Source organism: Diceros bicornis, chromosome 23 (genome assembly GCF_020826845.1).
Source record: "Diceros bicornis minor isolate mBicDic1 chromosome 23, mDicBic1.mat.cur, whole genome shotgun sequence".
Lineage (NCBI taxonomy): Eukaryota > Metazoa > Chordata > Mammalia > Perissodactyla > Rhinocerotidae > Diceros > Diceros bicornis.
Genome location: NC_080762.1, coordinates 1,769,234 through 1,786,685, shown reverse-complemented (window position 1 = coordinate 1,786,685; position 17,452 = coordinate 1,769,234). Strand labels below are relative to the sequence as shown.

Below are 17,452 nucleotides of genomic sequence, written 5' to 3'. Positions count from 1 at the left end.
TTTGGTAGATAAATTACATGTGGTCACCTCGCAAATAGTACACGTTGCTAAACGTTCGAATGAATGAATGAATAAGCCCTAGTTTTCCTTAATTAGCCCGCTTCTGAGCACTTATTACTATACAATATATGTAGCGAGCATTAAAAAAAAAATCAAAAAGTTGCTTCTGATGTCTTTTCCCCCGCCTCTCTCCGCCTGATTCATCGCTGCTCTGATTATTTACCTGGGGCAGCACAGCCCTCCGTGGCTCTGGACCGCCGCAGGGTTTCAGGGTCGGCTGCAGCTTGTCTCCTTTGTAATGGTCGGAGCATTTCCCGATGGCAGCCTTTCAGAGCCCCGGGACTTACTAAACAGCACACAGCCCCGCGGTGGAGGCTGACGTGCAGAAACAGCAGCTGTCGGAACCACCTCCTAGCCTGGAATCACTGCCTCAAGTCTCACCCATCGCAGGGGCGCCACTTGTTTGTTTTGCCCAAAACAAAAATGGCCTCTCTCGGAGTCACGCCCTTTCCTTCGCAGACCAATCGGAGCCCAGCATTCGGGGCTCTTTCCTTCGCGAACCAATCGGAGTCCAAGCACAGCCTCCGGGGCCCGGATCCTCACTTCCGCCTCGCCTTCCGGGTCCCGAACGCTTCAGGGCGGGTGGGGCCGGTCGGCCCCGAGCGGCCCCGAGCGGCCGGGACTCCGGCGGCGTGATGAGCGCGGCGGCGCGGACGCTGCGGGTGCCGGGCCGGCACGGCTACGCGGCCGAGTTCTCCCCGTACCTGCCGGGCCGCCTGGCCTGCGCCGCGGCGCAGCACTACGGCATCGCGGGTGAGCGCCGGGCCGGGCGGGGTGGACGGGGTGCCTGTCAGTCCAGGGGCAACGCGGGGCGGCACGTGCCGAGGGCCGGCCCCCCTCCTGAGGCGCGCCCGGCCCACGAGGGGGGTCCCGGCCCACGGCGTCCACGGCGTCGGAGGGCGAGCGCGGGTCCCCGGCCGACGGCAGCACCCCGTCCGCGTGCCCCCCCCCCCGTGGTCACAGGACGCTGACCGCGTCCCCCCCTCCGTGGTCACAGGACACCGACCGCGACCCCCCCTCCGTGGTCACAGGACAGTGACCACGTCCTCCCCCCCCCGTGGTCACAGGACAGTGACCACGTCCTCCCCCCCGTGGTCACAGGACAGTGACCACATCCTCCCCCCTCTGTGGTCACAGGACAGTGACCACGTCCTCCCCTCTCTCTGGTCTCAGGACTCCGACTGCGTCCTCCCCCCTCTGTGGTCTCAGGACATTGACCACGTCCTCCCCCCTCTGTGGTCTCAGGACTCCGACTGCGTGTCCGCCCCCCCCCCCCCCCCCCGTGGTCTCAGGACGCCGACCGTGTCCCCCCCTCCGTGGTCACAGGATGCCGACCGCGTCCTCCCCCCCGTGGTCACAGGACAGTGACCATGTCCTCCTCCCTCTGTGGTCTCAGGACAGTGACCTCGTCCTCCCCCCTCTGTGGTCTCAGGGCAGTGACCACGTCCTTCCCCTTCTGTGGTCTCAGGATAGTGACCACGTCCTCCTCCCTCTGTGGTCACAGGACAGTGACCACGTCCTCCCCTCTCTGTGATCTCAGGACTCCGACTGCATCCTCCCCCCTCTGTGGTCTCAGGGCTCCGACTGCGTCCTCCCCCCTCTGTGGTCTCAAGACAGTGACCATGTCCTTCCCCCTCTGTGGTCTCAGGACAGTGACCACGTCCTCCCCCCTCTGTGGTCTCAGGACAGTGACCACGTCCTCCACCCTCTGTGGTCTCAGGGCTCCGACCACGTCCTCCCCCCTCTGTGGTCTCAGGACAGTGACCACGTCCTTCCCCCTCTGTGGTCTCAGGACAGTGACCACGTCCTCCCCCCTCTGTGGTCTCAGGACTCCGACTGCGTCCTCCCCCCTCTGTGGCCTCTGGACAGTGACCGCGTCCTCCCCCCTCTGTGGTCTCAGGACAGTAACCACGTCCTTCCCCCCTGTGGTCTCAGGACACCGACCACGTCCTCCCCACTCTGTGGTCTCGGGATACTGACCATGTGTGGCCCCGCTATGTTCTCAGGACACTGACCACGTCCCATCCCCACTCCATGGTTGCAGGACACTGACCATGTCCTCCCCCCTGGCTGCCCTGTGTTCTCAGGGCATTGACCATATCCCGTCCCCACTCCATGGTTGCAGGACACTGACCCCGTCCTCCCCACTCTGTGGTTGCAGGAGGACACACACACGTGCGACCAGTTGTCTGAGTTCTAGTGGGTTGTCTGGTTGGAGATTGGGTTCAAAGGTGGGCTTCCAGTCCTAGTTTGTCTTCTTTTAATTCATGTCCCGGCTGTGTTTACACACACAAGCCTATGAAACGTCACTGCATCACGTCAGCTCTCCAGAGTAGTTTTTGTTTGGTCCAAACAAAACAGCCCAGAAAATAATGTGATTTCTAAAACTCAGAGGGAGAGAAATGCTTGCTTTCTTATATTTTCCCCATTAGCCCTTAGTGCTACTGCATTCAGATTTACAAAACTCGTCTGCAAGTTAAGTTGAAGACTCGTGAGTCTGTAATGATGTTTTAAATTACATCCTTTAAAAACACTTAAAAGGAGTTGGTATTTAAAAAAAAATCAGTTGTTTGAATAGAAGAGTTTTTTCCCTCTTCAGTCCGTATAACAAATGCACCTTTTAAAATATGCAGTTCCCTTAGTAAAATAATTCATCTTTGGTAGATAACCGGTGTATTGTGTTCGCACTTTCCCACCAAGTATGTGGTAAGTTCCCCCAGGTATTTTGTTTTAAAATCCTGTGTTGACTGTATTTTAGGTTTATTGGCAGGGGAGTGTGCTGTAGGAGGAGGAGCAGAGCCCCGGGGTCTGTAGCTGATAACACCTGTCTGGGAGGTTTGTGCGCCTGGCACCCTGCGTGGCCTGAGTCTGTGCTCAAATATCCCTCCCCTTGCTAGGGCTATGTCTGGATTCTAAGCATAGTGAGATGGGAAGTTTGATATTTAGTGATTGAAGCACAGTGTAGACAGAAATGGAGAGCACAGTCCTGTCATGTTGTGTAGGTGGTCTCAGTAACTTCAGGGAGACACCTGTGTAGTAAAATTAGGTACTCAGTGCTTGATCCCTCATTGACCTTGGACGGTCCTCGGTGGGTTCAACAGCATGACCTCGATTTTTTCTCCTTAGGCTGTGGAACTCTGCTAATATTGGATCAAGATGAATCTGGGCTTAGGGTTTTTAGAAGGTAAGGTGGCTCTAACTACTAAACTTATATGTATTCTCTGTTGCTATTAAAGGTTTAATAGAATTAGGTTTTAAATCTTTTTGATCAGTAAAAGATTTTTTAATTTGCAATATAGAAGAAACGTCAGCATTTCCATAGTATAGAACTTATTTTTGCCATTAAATTGTGATTGTCATTTTTTTCTAAAGCTCTTGTCCCTTAGTGTACATTTACACATCATGAAAGTTAAACATAAAAAAAGTGCGCTAGTTAGTGTCTGGGTGACATTCCTGTCTGCTGTCTTCTTGGCGTAGTTCAGCTTTACTGTCAAGCAGCGGCCCCGTTTTCTCTATCGACCCCTAGGAGCTGGAATAATGAAAATGGTCAGGGGCACAGACTGGCCTTCAGCTACGTCCTTGGCAAGTTAACTAAGAAAAAGAAAACATATGTGCCCCCCCCCTTCCCCTCTGGTAACCACAAATCTATTTGGGAGAACTAATTTTAACCTAGCTCTGCAGGTTTCTAGCTGTATGGCCTGGGCTATTCTTTTAACCTCTCTAAACTTATTTCTCCCTCTGTCAAGTACCTGCTCTACTTATGTCCCACAGTTGTGGACACCATGTGAGATGATGTGTGTTAAAATATGTGATAAACTTTAAAGAAAACTGTAAACTTACAATTTTTATTTTCTGTTCAGCTGCCTATATAACTGGATTTTTTGTTTTAATTTTCCTGGTGTAGCTTTGACTGGAGCGATGGTTTGTTTGACGTGACCTGGAGTGAGAACAATGAACATGTCCTGGTCACCTGTAGTGGTGACGGCTCACTCCAGCTCTGGGACACTGCCAAACCCGCAGGGCCACTGCAGGTCTACAAGGAACACACTCAGGAGGTAGGAAGGAGATCTTTCTGGGCTGATTGTTTTTCTCTGGCTGAAATCCATTTGGGGATGGAAACATGGGGAAGTGTCTTCAGGGGACAAGTTGGAGCTTTAGTGTTTCTTGTACATGTTAGAAGTCACTTATTATTTGATTATTCAACATAAAGTACCTCTTGGCCTAAGGAGCTGGGAAGGAAGAAAAGGTCAGGCTTCTCCTTAGTCAGTGAAAAAGCCTCCAGTCATGAGCACATGTGGCACATTTCCTCCAAAGAGGCCCGCCGCTGTCTTCACGCTGTGGGGATATTGCCTGCTGCATGCTGCCTTAAGGTAGAGTAGGCGGACTTTTCACAGAGACTTCACAAGATTGCCTTGAGGCAGTAAGATTCCTAAGGATTTTCAGAATATGTTGGAGCAAGAGCGTCAAATACTGAATACGAGGCAGGGCTTCCTGAAGTAATTTTAAATCTAAATCTGGTTCATCTGTCTAGATATTGTGTGTGTGTATATGGGGAGCATACAAAATAGTTTGGCCTTCATTCATATTCAAATACATATATATATTTTAATGAATGTGATGGTGAAGACATTCTCTTTTGGTGTTTTACCTTAAATGTTTTAAAATTTTCCTCAAAGTAGCAATAGATCCTTCAAATGAAAATTTGTGAATTTACTTTCACATTTGTGTCTACCACAGTGCCTGGCCCATAGAATGCTTCAGTAAACACTTATTAGATGCAAGAATCGTAGTCTTTTGTGATAAAAGATGTTATGTGGGGATTCCAGACATCATTTTATAGCGATAGCCATTGAAAATCAATATTTCTATGATTTTAATGGAAAATTTTAGTTCCTCTATTTTATTGTGAAGGCTCTTTGAATAAGTGTAGTCATAAATGATCGTGTTTTCATAGAATCACTGAATACTGAGGCAGCATTGGTAAAGGAGAGCTTCAGTTTCAGGATGTTCAATGCAAGAATCTCCACAGATCACCACGTCCAAAATTCAGACGTTTTTGTGGTGCCTTCATGATTTTGCCATTTTCTTATACCATTTATATTATAATTAATGTTTTTCTTTTCTTTTTTTTGTTTTAATATTTTTCCTCTCAAAAGTTTTTTTTTCTTTGTCTTAAGTCTTTGATGCCTTATATTACTTATGTATATAACTTCTTCGGCTGTAACAGATCATAAAATAATATATCTAGTTATGTTAAATGGGATATACTGATTTAATGTTTGTCTTTAAATGAACTTTATTTTACTTATCCTAAAACAGTTATATTCATGAAACCATGGGATTGATATCTAACTTAGTATGTACATTTATTAATTTTTAATGTATGTTAAAATAAGTATATAATGAATAAAATAAAATGTATGTACCAGTTAAAATCATCTCTTGTACAACTAGTGGTCCATGTACTACTCTCTGGGAAATGCTCTTCTAAAATGTTGAACAGCATTTCATGTCTGATGATGATCACTCAGTCTTGACTTCACTCAGTGAAAGTGAATTTCACTTTCTCATGAGATAACTTATTTGACTTTTAGATTGCTCTAATGGTTAAAAAAAATTGCTCTCTTGAGCCCAAATCTACCTTCCTTATCAACCGACTGTTGCTTCTAATGCCCTTTCTCTGAAGTGGTGATACTGAGTCCATCGCCCTCTCCAGGAGAACCCTTGACGATAGCCATCATGCCCCCTTTTAGTCTTCCTTCTTCCAGACTGTGCCCTTGTAATTCCTTCAGCCTGTCTTCACATTACATGGTCTCTATATCTTTGTCCTCCTGCTAAATTCCTTCACGTACTCTCCTGTCTTTCAACACCACTTTTGATGTTGTATACCTAATTTATTCCAGAAATGTGATGGTCAGTGCTGAGCTTTATAAGACTTTACCACTGTAATCTTGAGCCTCTGGTTCTAATAATATCCTCCCGTTTTCCTCAGCCGTGTCATAGTGCTGAGTTACTTTGAGTCCACTAGTAAAGCACGTCGATCTTTGAACTGCTGTTAAACCAGCTTTATGTCATTCTGTAATTATGTAACTGGGTGTTTTGAACTGAACACATACTTTGTGGGCTTTTTTTCCTGACTCTTATTCTAGGTTGTCCTTATTTTCTTTTCAAATGCAGTTTTTCATAAGCATTTAAATCAGTTAGGATGCCTTGGCTGTTAGTGTAATAGAAAATACAGCTAAAAGTAGATTCAACAATCAGTTGATTATTTCACATAACCAAGTATATGGGGGTGGAATGGTCCTGGCTTGGTTATTCAGGGCTTGATGGTGCTGTCAGATACCCAGGTTCTCCCTGCTTTCCATCTGTTGTCCTCAGTGGGTTTCTTCTTATGTTGCTTATAGTTCCAAGTATCATCTTATCACCTTTCAAGGTCAAGAGCAAAAAATGTGAATGTCCCTGTCCTGGGACTCCTTCTAAGAGTGAGAAGGGACTTCCTCAGAGCTCTGCAGCAGACACACACCTCTTCACATCGTAGAAGAGCATCACAGGCCCAGTCCTAACGCTGTTGCTTGTGAAGGAAACAAGCCACCATTCCTGCCTCACCTGAACGGGATTCAGCCTTGGGACGAGGAAAGGACAGAGCTGTCCCTGAAGGACAATATTAGGGTTCTGTGAGCCAGGAGGAAAGGGGGTTGGCTCTTAGGGATCAGCCATCACACACATATCTGCCACCACATTACTTCTTGTCTTTCTCACAATTGTTAGTGAAATCAGACTACTCCAAGCAGAGTGATGATGTAGGATACTCATAAAGGCTGTCCCCCATGAGATTGTTGAGAGAAAGAGCTTCTCATCGACTTGAAGCCCAGTATTATAATACCAGATACTGGGCATTTTTCATTTAAGAGGAATACAGCATTTCTCCAGAGTATCTCTCTTATACCAAATACTCAGAAACACTTCACAGGATTTAAAGTCAAACAAGAGAGTTTTGAGGAGCTAATAAATATTTGTTGAATAAATTAACAAGTGAATGAGCATAGCTGATTCCCCTTTTTTTCCACGAACGTGTGCAAGAATAGCAAACAATGGGTCGTTTTCTCCCATGGGATAGAGTATAGAATAAGGATGAATAGCATGGTTTCAGTCAACCTTGGGTTGAATCCTGGCTCTGTAACTCACCTGCTCTGCGACCTTGGGCAAGTTACTTGTTTTTCCTAAAACTTAGTTTCTTCATTTGCAAACTGAGGATCATAGTAGTGTGTCATAGGGTTGTTGTAAGTGCTTAGAACAGAGCCAGCACTGAGTAACTATGAGCTATTATTATTATTAGGTCTTGGAGAAGTCCAAGACCTAGATGTATTTTAGGCCTTGAGGAAGGAAGGTCTCGGTGAAATAAAAAGAGGAAATCACGGACATTGTTCGCGGGCATGGCTTCTAAACTTGGCATCAAAGCAGGAAGCAGATCTTCTCCATATTGTTTAACTGGTGTCTGCAGAGGCCATTCTGTCTTTAGAGCCCCATAAAATGCCTTTAGCTTAGCCTGCTGCTGAATATTTAACAGGAGTGGAAGTATAGGAAAGTTTTAAAAGATTCAGAGAAGGAGAAAAAAGAGGGTGAATTGAGAATTTTGTTTCTCTACTTCATGACTTAACAACACTGTGCTTTTGAGAGTGGGTTCAAAGTGACTTTAAAGATGGCATAGACTTCATTTAATATTTATTTCAATATCTAGTTTTCAGTATGCTTATTACAGTTTTTTTTTTTTTTTTTGGTGAGGAAGATCAGCCCTGAGCTAACATCTGATGCCAATCCTCCTCTTTTTGCTGAGGAAGATTGGCCCTGAGCTAACATCCGTGCCCATCTTCCTCTGCTTTAGCATGGCTCGCTGCCACAGCATGGCTCGACAAGCAGTGCGTTGGTGCACTCCCGGTATCCAAACTGGTGAATCCTGGGCCACAGCAGCGGAGCGTGCGCACTTAACCGCTTGTGCCACCTGGCCCGCCTGCTTATTACAGTTTTTAAAAATAGTTAACATTTGTCTTCATTGTCAAATAGTGAGGTTTATCAATTTGCTGAATTTTTTAGAAAGATATTTGATGCATTTAAAGTTTTTTTTTTTGGTGAGGAAGATCAGCCCTGAGCTAACATCGATGCCAATCCTCCTCTTTTTGCTGAGGAAGACTGGCCCTGGGCTAACATCTGTGCCCATCTTCCTCCACTTTATATGGGACACCGCCACAGCACGGCCTGACAAGCGGTGCGTCGGTGCGCGCCTGGGATCCGAACCCGGGCCGCCAGCCATGGAGTGCATGCACTTAACCGCTACGCCAGGGGGCCGGCCCCGCATTTAAAGTTTTTGATCATTGCTTGTAAAATCTTATCTTTGAACTAAGTATGCAGCTATTAGTATCTTGTTGTGGAGAAAATGTATTTAACTATACGTTTCATAGTAAAGATGTGCCATATAACTTTAAAAAAAGAATCAATTATTTACCCCTTTGATAATGATAGAAACTGGAAGGTTTATAATGATGGATGTCCATAAAAACTGTTAATGCAGAATAACAACCAGTCATGGATTTAACACCAGTTTTTTCCTTTTAGAAATGCATTTACGTTTAAAACTACACAACAGATTTGTCAGCTAAAGGGATCTATCTTTCTTTCCTTCCTTCCTTTCAGGACACAATTGAACTTGATGTATTTCCTTTTGTATATTTAGTTATGCTCAGCCATTCATTCTGGATTAGGTTACTGCAGTAAGATTTTTATTACAATTTACAAGCGGTTTAAAACTTGCCTACCTAAAATTGTGATTGTAGAGAAAAATAGTTTCTAGTTATGTGTCAGTTGAATCAATTCTCCCTTTTTGGATTTTACTACAGGTAAGATGTAACATCTCTTACCGCTTTTCAATCCTTATGTTTTAAAAGTATTCACTTTTTTTGTCTTTTAAAGTTTGGACTTGTATTAAAAAAGCTAGATCTGTGTGTACTGGTAGCACATGTTGTGTGCCAGGCATGTGCTAGTCACTAAAGATGCAAATATGAAGAGGACTCAGGTGCTCTTCTCTGTTGGTTCTGGGACGTGCAGGCAAACCGTTTAATCCAATGTGGTAATGCTGAGAAGAAGTGTCTGAGAGGTACACAGAGAGGGAACCAAGGACTGTGACAAAAGAGATGCTATTGGAGTTGAGTCTTGGGCAGTTAGTAGGAGTGTGCCAGGCAGCCCAAAGGGAAAGGGCGTTTCTGGTAGAAAAGAGCATCTGCAAAGGGGCCGATCTGTGGGAGAGCATGACAGGGCCAGGCAGCCACAAGTCTTTGGTGTGACCGGAGCGTGGAGGGTGCGGGAGGGGTGGGAGACAAAACAGGAAGGTGGTAAGGTGCACATCCTCATGGGCCTTCACTGTCTGGTTGGGGTTGGACTTTATACTGTGAGTGTTCAGGAGAGGCGTGGATTGACTGTATAATTTTGGGTCACACACTGTGGGCAGAAAACAGGACGTACGTGGATGTGTAGGTATTAGCTGTTTTCTGCTTAATCCACTTTTTCAAATGTTAGGTAGGACTAGACTATAATTTAGGTATTTGAAATTTTAGTATTTGAAATGAAAAAAAGTAGGAAATGCTTGTCTTAACTCAGTGGTTCCAAAACTTGGCTACATATTAGAATCTCCTGGGGAGCTTTTAAAAATCTTCATGCCCAGGTCACAATGTCTGGACCCTGGAGCCAGGCGTCAGTGTTCGCCAGAGATTCCCACATGACCCCGATGTGCAGTGGTGTTTGGAAGCCATTGCCTTAGCTTCACAGGCGTTCAATCCAATGACCTTGATATGTATGTTGTCTAATATTTGGGGGGTTGTAGATTCAAAATGTAGCTTTAAAAAATTACTTAATAAAAGGAGTGATTTGATTTACCTTGCAAAGTGGTAACTCAGTCCATTTAACCTCGAAGCTTTAAGACTTTTATAAGAAGAAAAAGTGATGGTTTTAGGTGGATGGGAGCTGTACTGGAGTGTCTGGGTGGAGGAGGCCTTGCACGCATGCCCCCTGTTGCTGTGTCTGTGGTCTCTGTCCTGCTCAGTGAGGTCGCAGACACTGTGCCTGTCTCTGCAGCACGTTGGTGAGTGAATCGTGACTGGGAATTAGAAGCTTGTACCTCCTATTTTAGGATCTGTTAGGAAACGTATGTAGGAGAATGATGCAGTCTTATTTGATAATTTTAAATCATATGAAACTAGAAATTATTTTTAGTTTAGCTACAAGCTGATATTCTGTGAAGTGAAATGATTGGCAGAGCTGTTTAAATAGATGTAGAATTTACGTTTTATATAAGACAGGGAGGAATACAAGCATATATATATATATTTAAATATGTTAAATATGTACTTTTATATATATGTATATAATTTTTCAAAAAGAAACAGTGGAAGGATAATTTGAAAGCTAATAAAAATGGTTACCTTTAAAGTGAGTGGGGAGGAGAGCAGGGGAGAGAGGACAAGGATAAACACAAGATTTCTCCAAATATAACTTGTATTATAGTTTTGACCTTGGAGCAGTTGAAATCTTTTACATAATTAAAAATCACAATTTAAATAAAAAAGAAAAAAGCAATTGCTAAAAATTGAAAAAAAAAAAACCAGAAACAGAGTAATCTAGTGATATATCCAATTGGTGCTATAACCAGGTATTGAAAATAATTATTTCTAGTGACCTTAAAAACACAGTGTTGTGATTGTACATGTGTAATTGGATATGTCTGATAAACAAAAAGAATTGCAAAGAAGTTTCAAACTGCATCCAGAAAAATCAGTATCGTTATTTCGAAACTCTCTTATGAATATTGTAGGATAAAGCGTATCAGTAATTATGTCATTTAGAAACCAAAAGTTTTAAGTTAAGAGAAAAGTGATATGAGATTAAAGACATTAAATAGAGATATTTAATCTTAAAATTGAATGGGAAATATCCATATGGACTCATGGTTTATTTTTCTCTAAAAAAGTACATGTTTCCTAGTTCTGTGGACTGTCAAGACCTGGGAGCAATGACAGCTCAGTTACAGTGAACATCGCTAGTGTTTGGCCTCTGAATACTGCTTCTGCCAAAAGAAACAGGGATCTTTGGCGAAGTAGTCGATTCCAGGACAGGGCAGGAAACAAACAAGATGAATCCAAGACATCTTCTTGTGTCAGAAAGCTGTGAAAGGCCACTGACAAAGTTCAGAAGAGACAGCCTGAAGAGGCTCTCACTGGCCAGTGGTGGGACAATTTGAACATCAAAAGAGTGACTGCAATGGGTTGAAACACTACTCACACACAGACACGCACTTGTATGTGTATTTTCACTCGTTATATAGAGCTGTGATGATTAAAAAAAACAGCTGGTCGCCACTGAAGATTACTAGGACAACGACTCATTCTGAAAATTGGTAAACAGGTAAAGAATCAAGGTGTTTGTGCTGCCTTTCCCGTATGAATTTTATTGTGGGGTAATCAAACAGTTGATGTGGAAATTTCTTTTAACAGAATTCTAGCTAGTAAATGCAGAAGGAATAGCAGAATTAGAAAATCACCATTTAGTAGCCCCTAATGAAATAATGACTCTAGGAAAGGTCATTCACGATGCTAAAACCATTAATTTAAGATCAGCACATCTTCTGAACAATTTTAATATCACTAAAAGTGGGTCAACCAGAAATTACACACCTCCTAATACAACAGGAAGCTGGAGATTGAACTGAGTCTAATCAAGCCTCTAGATCTAACGTCCAATTTAAAGGAAATAGGACGGGTAGACATTAGGCACCACTGTGAGGAAACGATGAGCCAAAGCCAGAATGGAGAAGGTTCTACAGCACCATCACCCTTGGTTCTTCAACAGATAAATGTCATGGGAAGAGGCGGGGCAGGAAAGCCAGGTAGGGGAGCAGGACTTTCCTAGACTAGAAGAGACTTGAGAGATGTAACAGTGAAGTGGAAAATGTAGATTTTGTTTGGATCCTGATTCAAATAAACCAACTGTAAAAAGACATTTTTGAGACAATCGGGGAAATATGAGTATGGACTGAGTATTAGATGATATTAAGGAGCTGTTGTTAATCTTGTGAGGTGTGAAAATGGCCTTGTGCTTATGTGAAAAAGAAAAGCGTCCTTATCTGCTGAAGTGTTGGTGAGTGAAATGGTCTGATGTTAAAATACTCCAGCAGTCAGTCAGTCAGTCAGTCAGTGATGGGCAGAATGTTGATAATTATGGAAGGTGTGTCATGGATACCTGGGTATTTGTTGTGCTTTTATGTGCATAACAAATGTTACGTTCATACTTTTGTGTGCATTTTTAAATTTCTATAATGAAAAATTTTTTTTTAATTTGAGTTTTACGTTAAATATGTAGTCCTTTCTAATCGCTCAGTAATGAAAAGTCATTGAGTCACTTTCCTTTGTATTGATACAGAGAAGTATGAACATTCTGGACATAGTTTTTATTTGATGATTTTTAATTAAATAGACCAGCTTAAAAAGGGCAATACTGTACAGTAGATTAAAAATGAGCTCTTTGGGAATTGGCTTCAGTAATAAAATTTGTCCTCTCAAACTGTGGTTTTGATGAGGTTCAGATTTCGTAAAGCAGCACAAAATATTGTTCAGTGGTTTTTTTTTCTTTGTGCAGTTTCTCAGTTAATTTTCTTCACCACTGCCAAGAATAGTTTCAGAAGATAGGCCTTTAGAGGACCTGCTTTTTTTTTTTTTTTGATGAGGAAGACGGTCCCTGAGCTAACATCTTTTGCCAATCTTCCTCTTTTTGCTTGAGGAAGATTGTCCCTGAGCTAACATCCGAGCCAGTCTTTCTCTATTTTTGTATATGGGATGCCACCACAGCGTGGCTTGATGAGTGGTGCGTCGGTCCATGCCCAGAATTTGAACACGCGAACCCTGGGCTGCCAAAGCGGAGCACGTGAACCCAACCACTGCGCCACTGGGCCGGTTGCCCTAGAGGACCTACTTTTAAAGTAAAACTGCGTATCTCTCTTTTCTTTTTTTTTTTTTTTTGTGAGGAAAACTGGCTCTAAGCTAACATCCATTGCGAATCCTCCTCTTTTTGCTGAGGAAGAACAGTCCTGAGCTAACATCCATCTTTCTCTATTTTGTATGTGGGACGCTGCCACAGCATGGCTTGATGAGCAGTGCGTAGGTCCACGCCCGGGATCCGAACCTGCAAACCCTGGGCCGCCAAAACGGACTGTGCGCACTTAACCACTATGACACTGGGCCGGCGCTCTCTCTTTTCTTTGTTATCTTTAATTTGGCCATTTGCCATGTCCACTGTTTGAGTGGGTGTGGATGGGATTGGGGGTGGAAGAGTAGGCCACTGTGAGATGTGCTTCCCATTCACATTTGTTCTCTGTCCCTTCGTTCCTTCCAAAACTTGGATTAAGTCTGCTGTCTGCAGGGGACTGTACCAGGCCTACTGGAAAGATGCACGAGTCGAGGTGGGCACCTAGAGGTGCCCTCTCTAGGAGAGACGTAAGCTGCTGATTATCTAGGTTATGACGTGATAAGTGCTGTGAATGTGCAGAGAGGAGAGGATCTTGTCTGAGGAAGGGACAGCGAGGGCATCCCTGGATCTGAAGGGAATTAACTGTTCAGGTGGAGAGGCCAGAGGAATAGGGTCAGAGGCAAAGGAGAGTGCATCCTTGAAGGGGAAGGACTGAATCTGTGTGCCTGGAGCAGTTAGCATTTTGGCTGTGATGCTAAGATCAGTGGAAAGACATTGAGATTTTAAAAAATTTACTGTGAAGTATTTCATACATATAAAATAGGTGTGAGATGTGAAATGTGTAACGAACACTTGCATATTCATCGTCTAGCCTAAGAAATAAAACGTTACCCATACCATTGGAGCCCTGGGTACTGACTCTATCCTTCCTCTACCTCCTTTTTCCTGACTCTATTCATCTCCCTGCTTTTTTCTTTCCTCCCTTCTTCCCCCTGGAGTAACCACTATCCTGAATTTTCTATTTATATTTTCTTTGCATTTCCTTTTAGTTTTACTACATGTGTGTGCATCCCTAAGTCATGCATAGTTTTGCATGATTTTGACCTTTGGGTGATAAGCTGCAGCATGGGTAAATCTCAATGTTGAGTGAAGATGGTAAGTTGCAGGAGCTACGTAGTACGAAACCATTGAAGGGCTTTCTACAGGGGAGTGACATTTATTTCTGTTTTTATTTATAAAAGTTATTTCTTATGCAGTGTGGATATTGGATTGGAGGGAGCAAGAACTGAATGGGAGGGCAGTTAGAAGGATGCTGTGAGTCTAGGTAGTAGCTTATGGTTGTAGCCTCTTAAGAGAAATTATTCACAAACTCATAACCATGGCCCTTTGCTATCTTATCCCTCCCTGGCTGTTTGACCTTGCTGTTCTTTGAATGTGAACGTGACAAGTGTGCTTCCTGCATTGAGGTCTTCCCTCTTCTTCCACTGGAAGGTTTTCCTCTTGAATGTGCGTTATCTCTTTCACTGCACTCAGGTCCCTGCCCAGAGGTCTCCCCTGCCCACCACCGAGAGGTGACCCCACCCTTGTCACTGTTCTCATCTCCTTACTTTGCTTTATTTTGCTTTGTAGTTTTTTTTCTAGTCGTACCCTGAAATCATATATTTATTTATTTACAGCCTGTCTTCCCTGCCAACATACAAGATCGACAGGGGCTGGGATCTTATCTGTCTTGTCTAACATTGTGCCCCCTCCCTGTGCCTTGTGCATAGCAGGTGCTTAACAAATATTTGTTGAATAGGGTAGTGAGTTGACTTGAGATTGGAATAATGGAATCCAGTTGTCCCTTTTTGGCTGTCTCCCAAACATCCCTCTGGCTGTGAACTTTTTTCAGAGCTTGAGGTTAGTACCAGCCCCTGTTCCTGCTAGACATTTCCGCTTGACTGTCTTGCTGTCACCTCAAACTCAGTATGTCTAAAACTACACATTATCTTCCTTCCTCCAGTCTTCCAGTTTTGTTAGTGCCTCCCTCACGACAGTCCCCAGGCACAAAACCTTGGAGTTCTCGTGCGGTGTCGCTAGTCCTAATCCCGAGGGTGCTTTCTGTCCCCGTTGTTGCCTTTGGGGGTGTTTCTGGTCCCTGTTTTCATCTCTGCTTTCTGCTGTTGGCACTGTAGCCAGCCTCAAGGCCCTGCTAGGATCCTTCTCTTCTGGGCATCAAGCAGAGGTTCCCACCTCAGCACCCCTTTTGTACTTAGGTCTATAGTGCTTGTTTTTTAAACACCATATCCTGATTTGTACTGTTGCTTTCCCGTGTCCTAATATTTTAAACACAGTAAAACAAATAAAGCATTTACTGATTTGTCCTGGAGCTCTAACCTTGCCACCTTGTTGTGACAGAGAAGACAGCTGCCAGCAGCACTGCCAGCAGCAGTAGTAGCTTTCTTGCCTCCTGTCTCTGGCTCTCACTGCTGCTGGGTTCTCTCTGACCCTGTGGGGGCTCTTGCAGTTTTAAAAGATAAGTAAGGTTTCAGCTCCGGTGTCATGCTGGAAATGTATAGGTGCAGTAGAGTCTGAGCTGATGATGTTAGTTTTTAGGTGTATTTGTTCAGTTATCCCCTCTGAAAGGAAAACAGCAGCTCTTTATAACTACTTAGAGATACAGGTTGTGAAGCTAAATTTGGTTGGTTAAATTATTTTAACTCATGTTTATTGAGTGCCTATCACATTGCAATGGGCATAGACAAGGTGGTTTTGCTTCTGACAGGTCTTCCAAAATCTAGCAGGTATGGGAGTTATTTAACACTAACTTTAGTCTTTAAATATGGTAAATGCTGAATTAGAAGTGGGTACAAGATGCTGTTGGAGTGCACAGAAGGAAGCGTCTGGCTCACTGAGGGGTTCGTCAGGGAGGCTTGTTGCATAAAGGATGCGACGGGGTTGAGTCCTGACAGATGAGTGGGGGTCCAGCAGGTGGACAGGGGCTCTCAGTTCTTGGATGTGGATAATTGATGAAAACAAAACGGAATCAGTCTAGGCCCAAACGGAGCTCCATTAAAGGATGATACCAACAAGGGCAGGGTTTTATTTCCTTAATATCGCAGCCCATGGTTACCACCGACAAGTTCCAGTTCAGCAGTGCCCTCAGGCAGCATGCTGTATAGACAGCCTCGCATAGTGACTATGGGTGGACTCTGCAGTCAGGCTACCCAGCTTCAGATTTCCCTTCTGCAACTTACTAGCCTTGGAAATTTGAACCAGTTACTAACCTCTTTGGGCCTTGGCACAGTATCTATTCATAGAATTGAAGATTAAATGAGATAAAACATGTCAAGCGCTTATGACAACATCTGGCACACAATAGGTGCTCAATAAAGATTTGCTGTTGTGGTTATTTTTGATTGTTCACATCAGCCCAGAGGTTGGCAAACTGCTATTCGTGGGCCAGGGCCAAACCCTCCCTGCTGTATGATTTGTATGTAAAATTTTATGGGAACACGGCCATGCCTGTTCATGAAGTGTCATCTGTGGCTACTTGTGTGCTCTGCAAGGCTGACTTTAATAGTTGTGACAGAGACCACATGGCCCATAAAGCCCAAAATATTTAGTAGGGCCCTTTACAGAAGAAATTTGCTGAGCCCTGGCCTAGAGGATAAAATCAAACTCTTGAGCTCTCAGGGTCTTCAGGGATCGCTTCCGCACCTGTCTTTTGCCACTCGTAGCTCACAGACGGCCACGGCAGCTCTTTGGTTTTTGCTGCCCCTTCTCTGTCCTCTGTGAGCTGCTCTCCGTTGCTGGATTGTGGTTTCCTTAGTGTTTCAGCTGCTCTGTTCTCTTTTGCATGAATATGGGCAGCAGCAGGGCCATGCCCCGGGTGAGGTTGGTGAACCACTCACCTCAGGTACACTATTTAAGGGGGTCCCCCCAAAATCTATGATGAACAAAATATTGAAGTTTTAAGTAAAGACAGAATCAGTATTACTGATTTTTTTTTTATACTCAGGCTCCAGCATGGCTAGACATAACACTAGGCAGCAGAGAACAGGTAACCCACAACAAATCCCAGGCACTCATACTTCCTACGTAAATATGGTAGAGTTTTTAGGTTCAAAATAACCTGCTGGCTGATCGCATTTACTAACATGTACTCAGATCCATGTCAGGACTACTTTCATAAAGTGTAATTATACATGTATTTTTTGAACTGAGCTTATAGTAGTGATCTGTATATAAGCTGTTATATAAAGTGACAGAATGAAAAATATTTCCATAAGTTTTCAAATGATTCATTTGAAATGGTTCACTGAGAGCCATGGAGCATAAATCAGAATAGCAGCATTGGATAACTCAAGCTGTTTACCAAGAGATCTGAAAGGATCCCCTGGTCCTA

General features: G+C 43.9%; 1 protein-coding gene across 2 annotated transcripts in view; it reads left to right on the top strand.

The window, feature by feature from the left end:
* The first annotated feature begins 669 nt into the window (after positions 1-669).
* PEX7 (peroxisomal biogenesis factor 7) overlaps positions 670-17,452 on the top strand; it is an 86,363-nt gene continuing 69,580 nt past the window's right edge. Inside the window, exons 1-3 of one of the 2 annotated variants that reach the window (XM_058566198.1) lie at positions 670-813; positions 3,187-3,244; positions 3,965-4,115. In XM_058566198.1, the coding sequence (XP_058422181.1) occupies positions 696-813; positions 3,187-3,244; positions 3,965-4,115 (327 nt within the window). In that variant the 5' untranslated portion in view covers positions 670-695. The remainder of the gene's footprint in view (positions 814-3,186; positions 3,245-3,964; positions 4,116-17,452) is intronic. The other variant, XM_058566197.1, reaches the window with a different exon arrangement.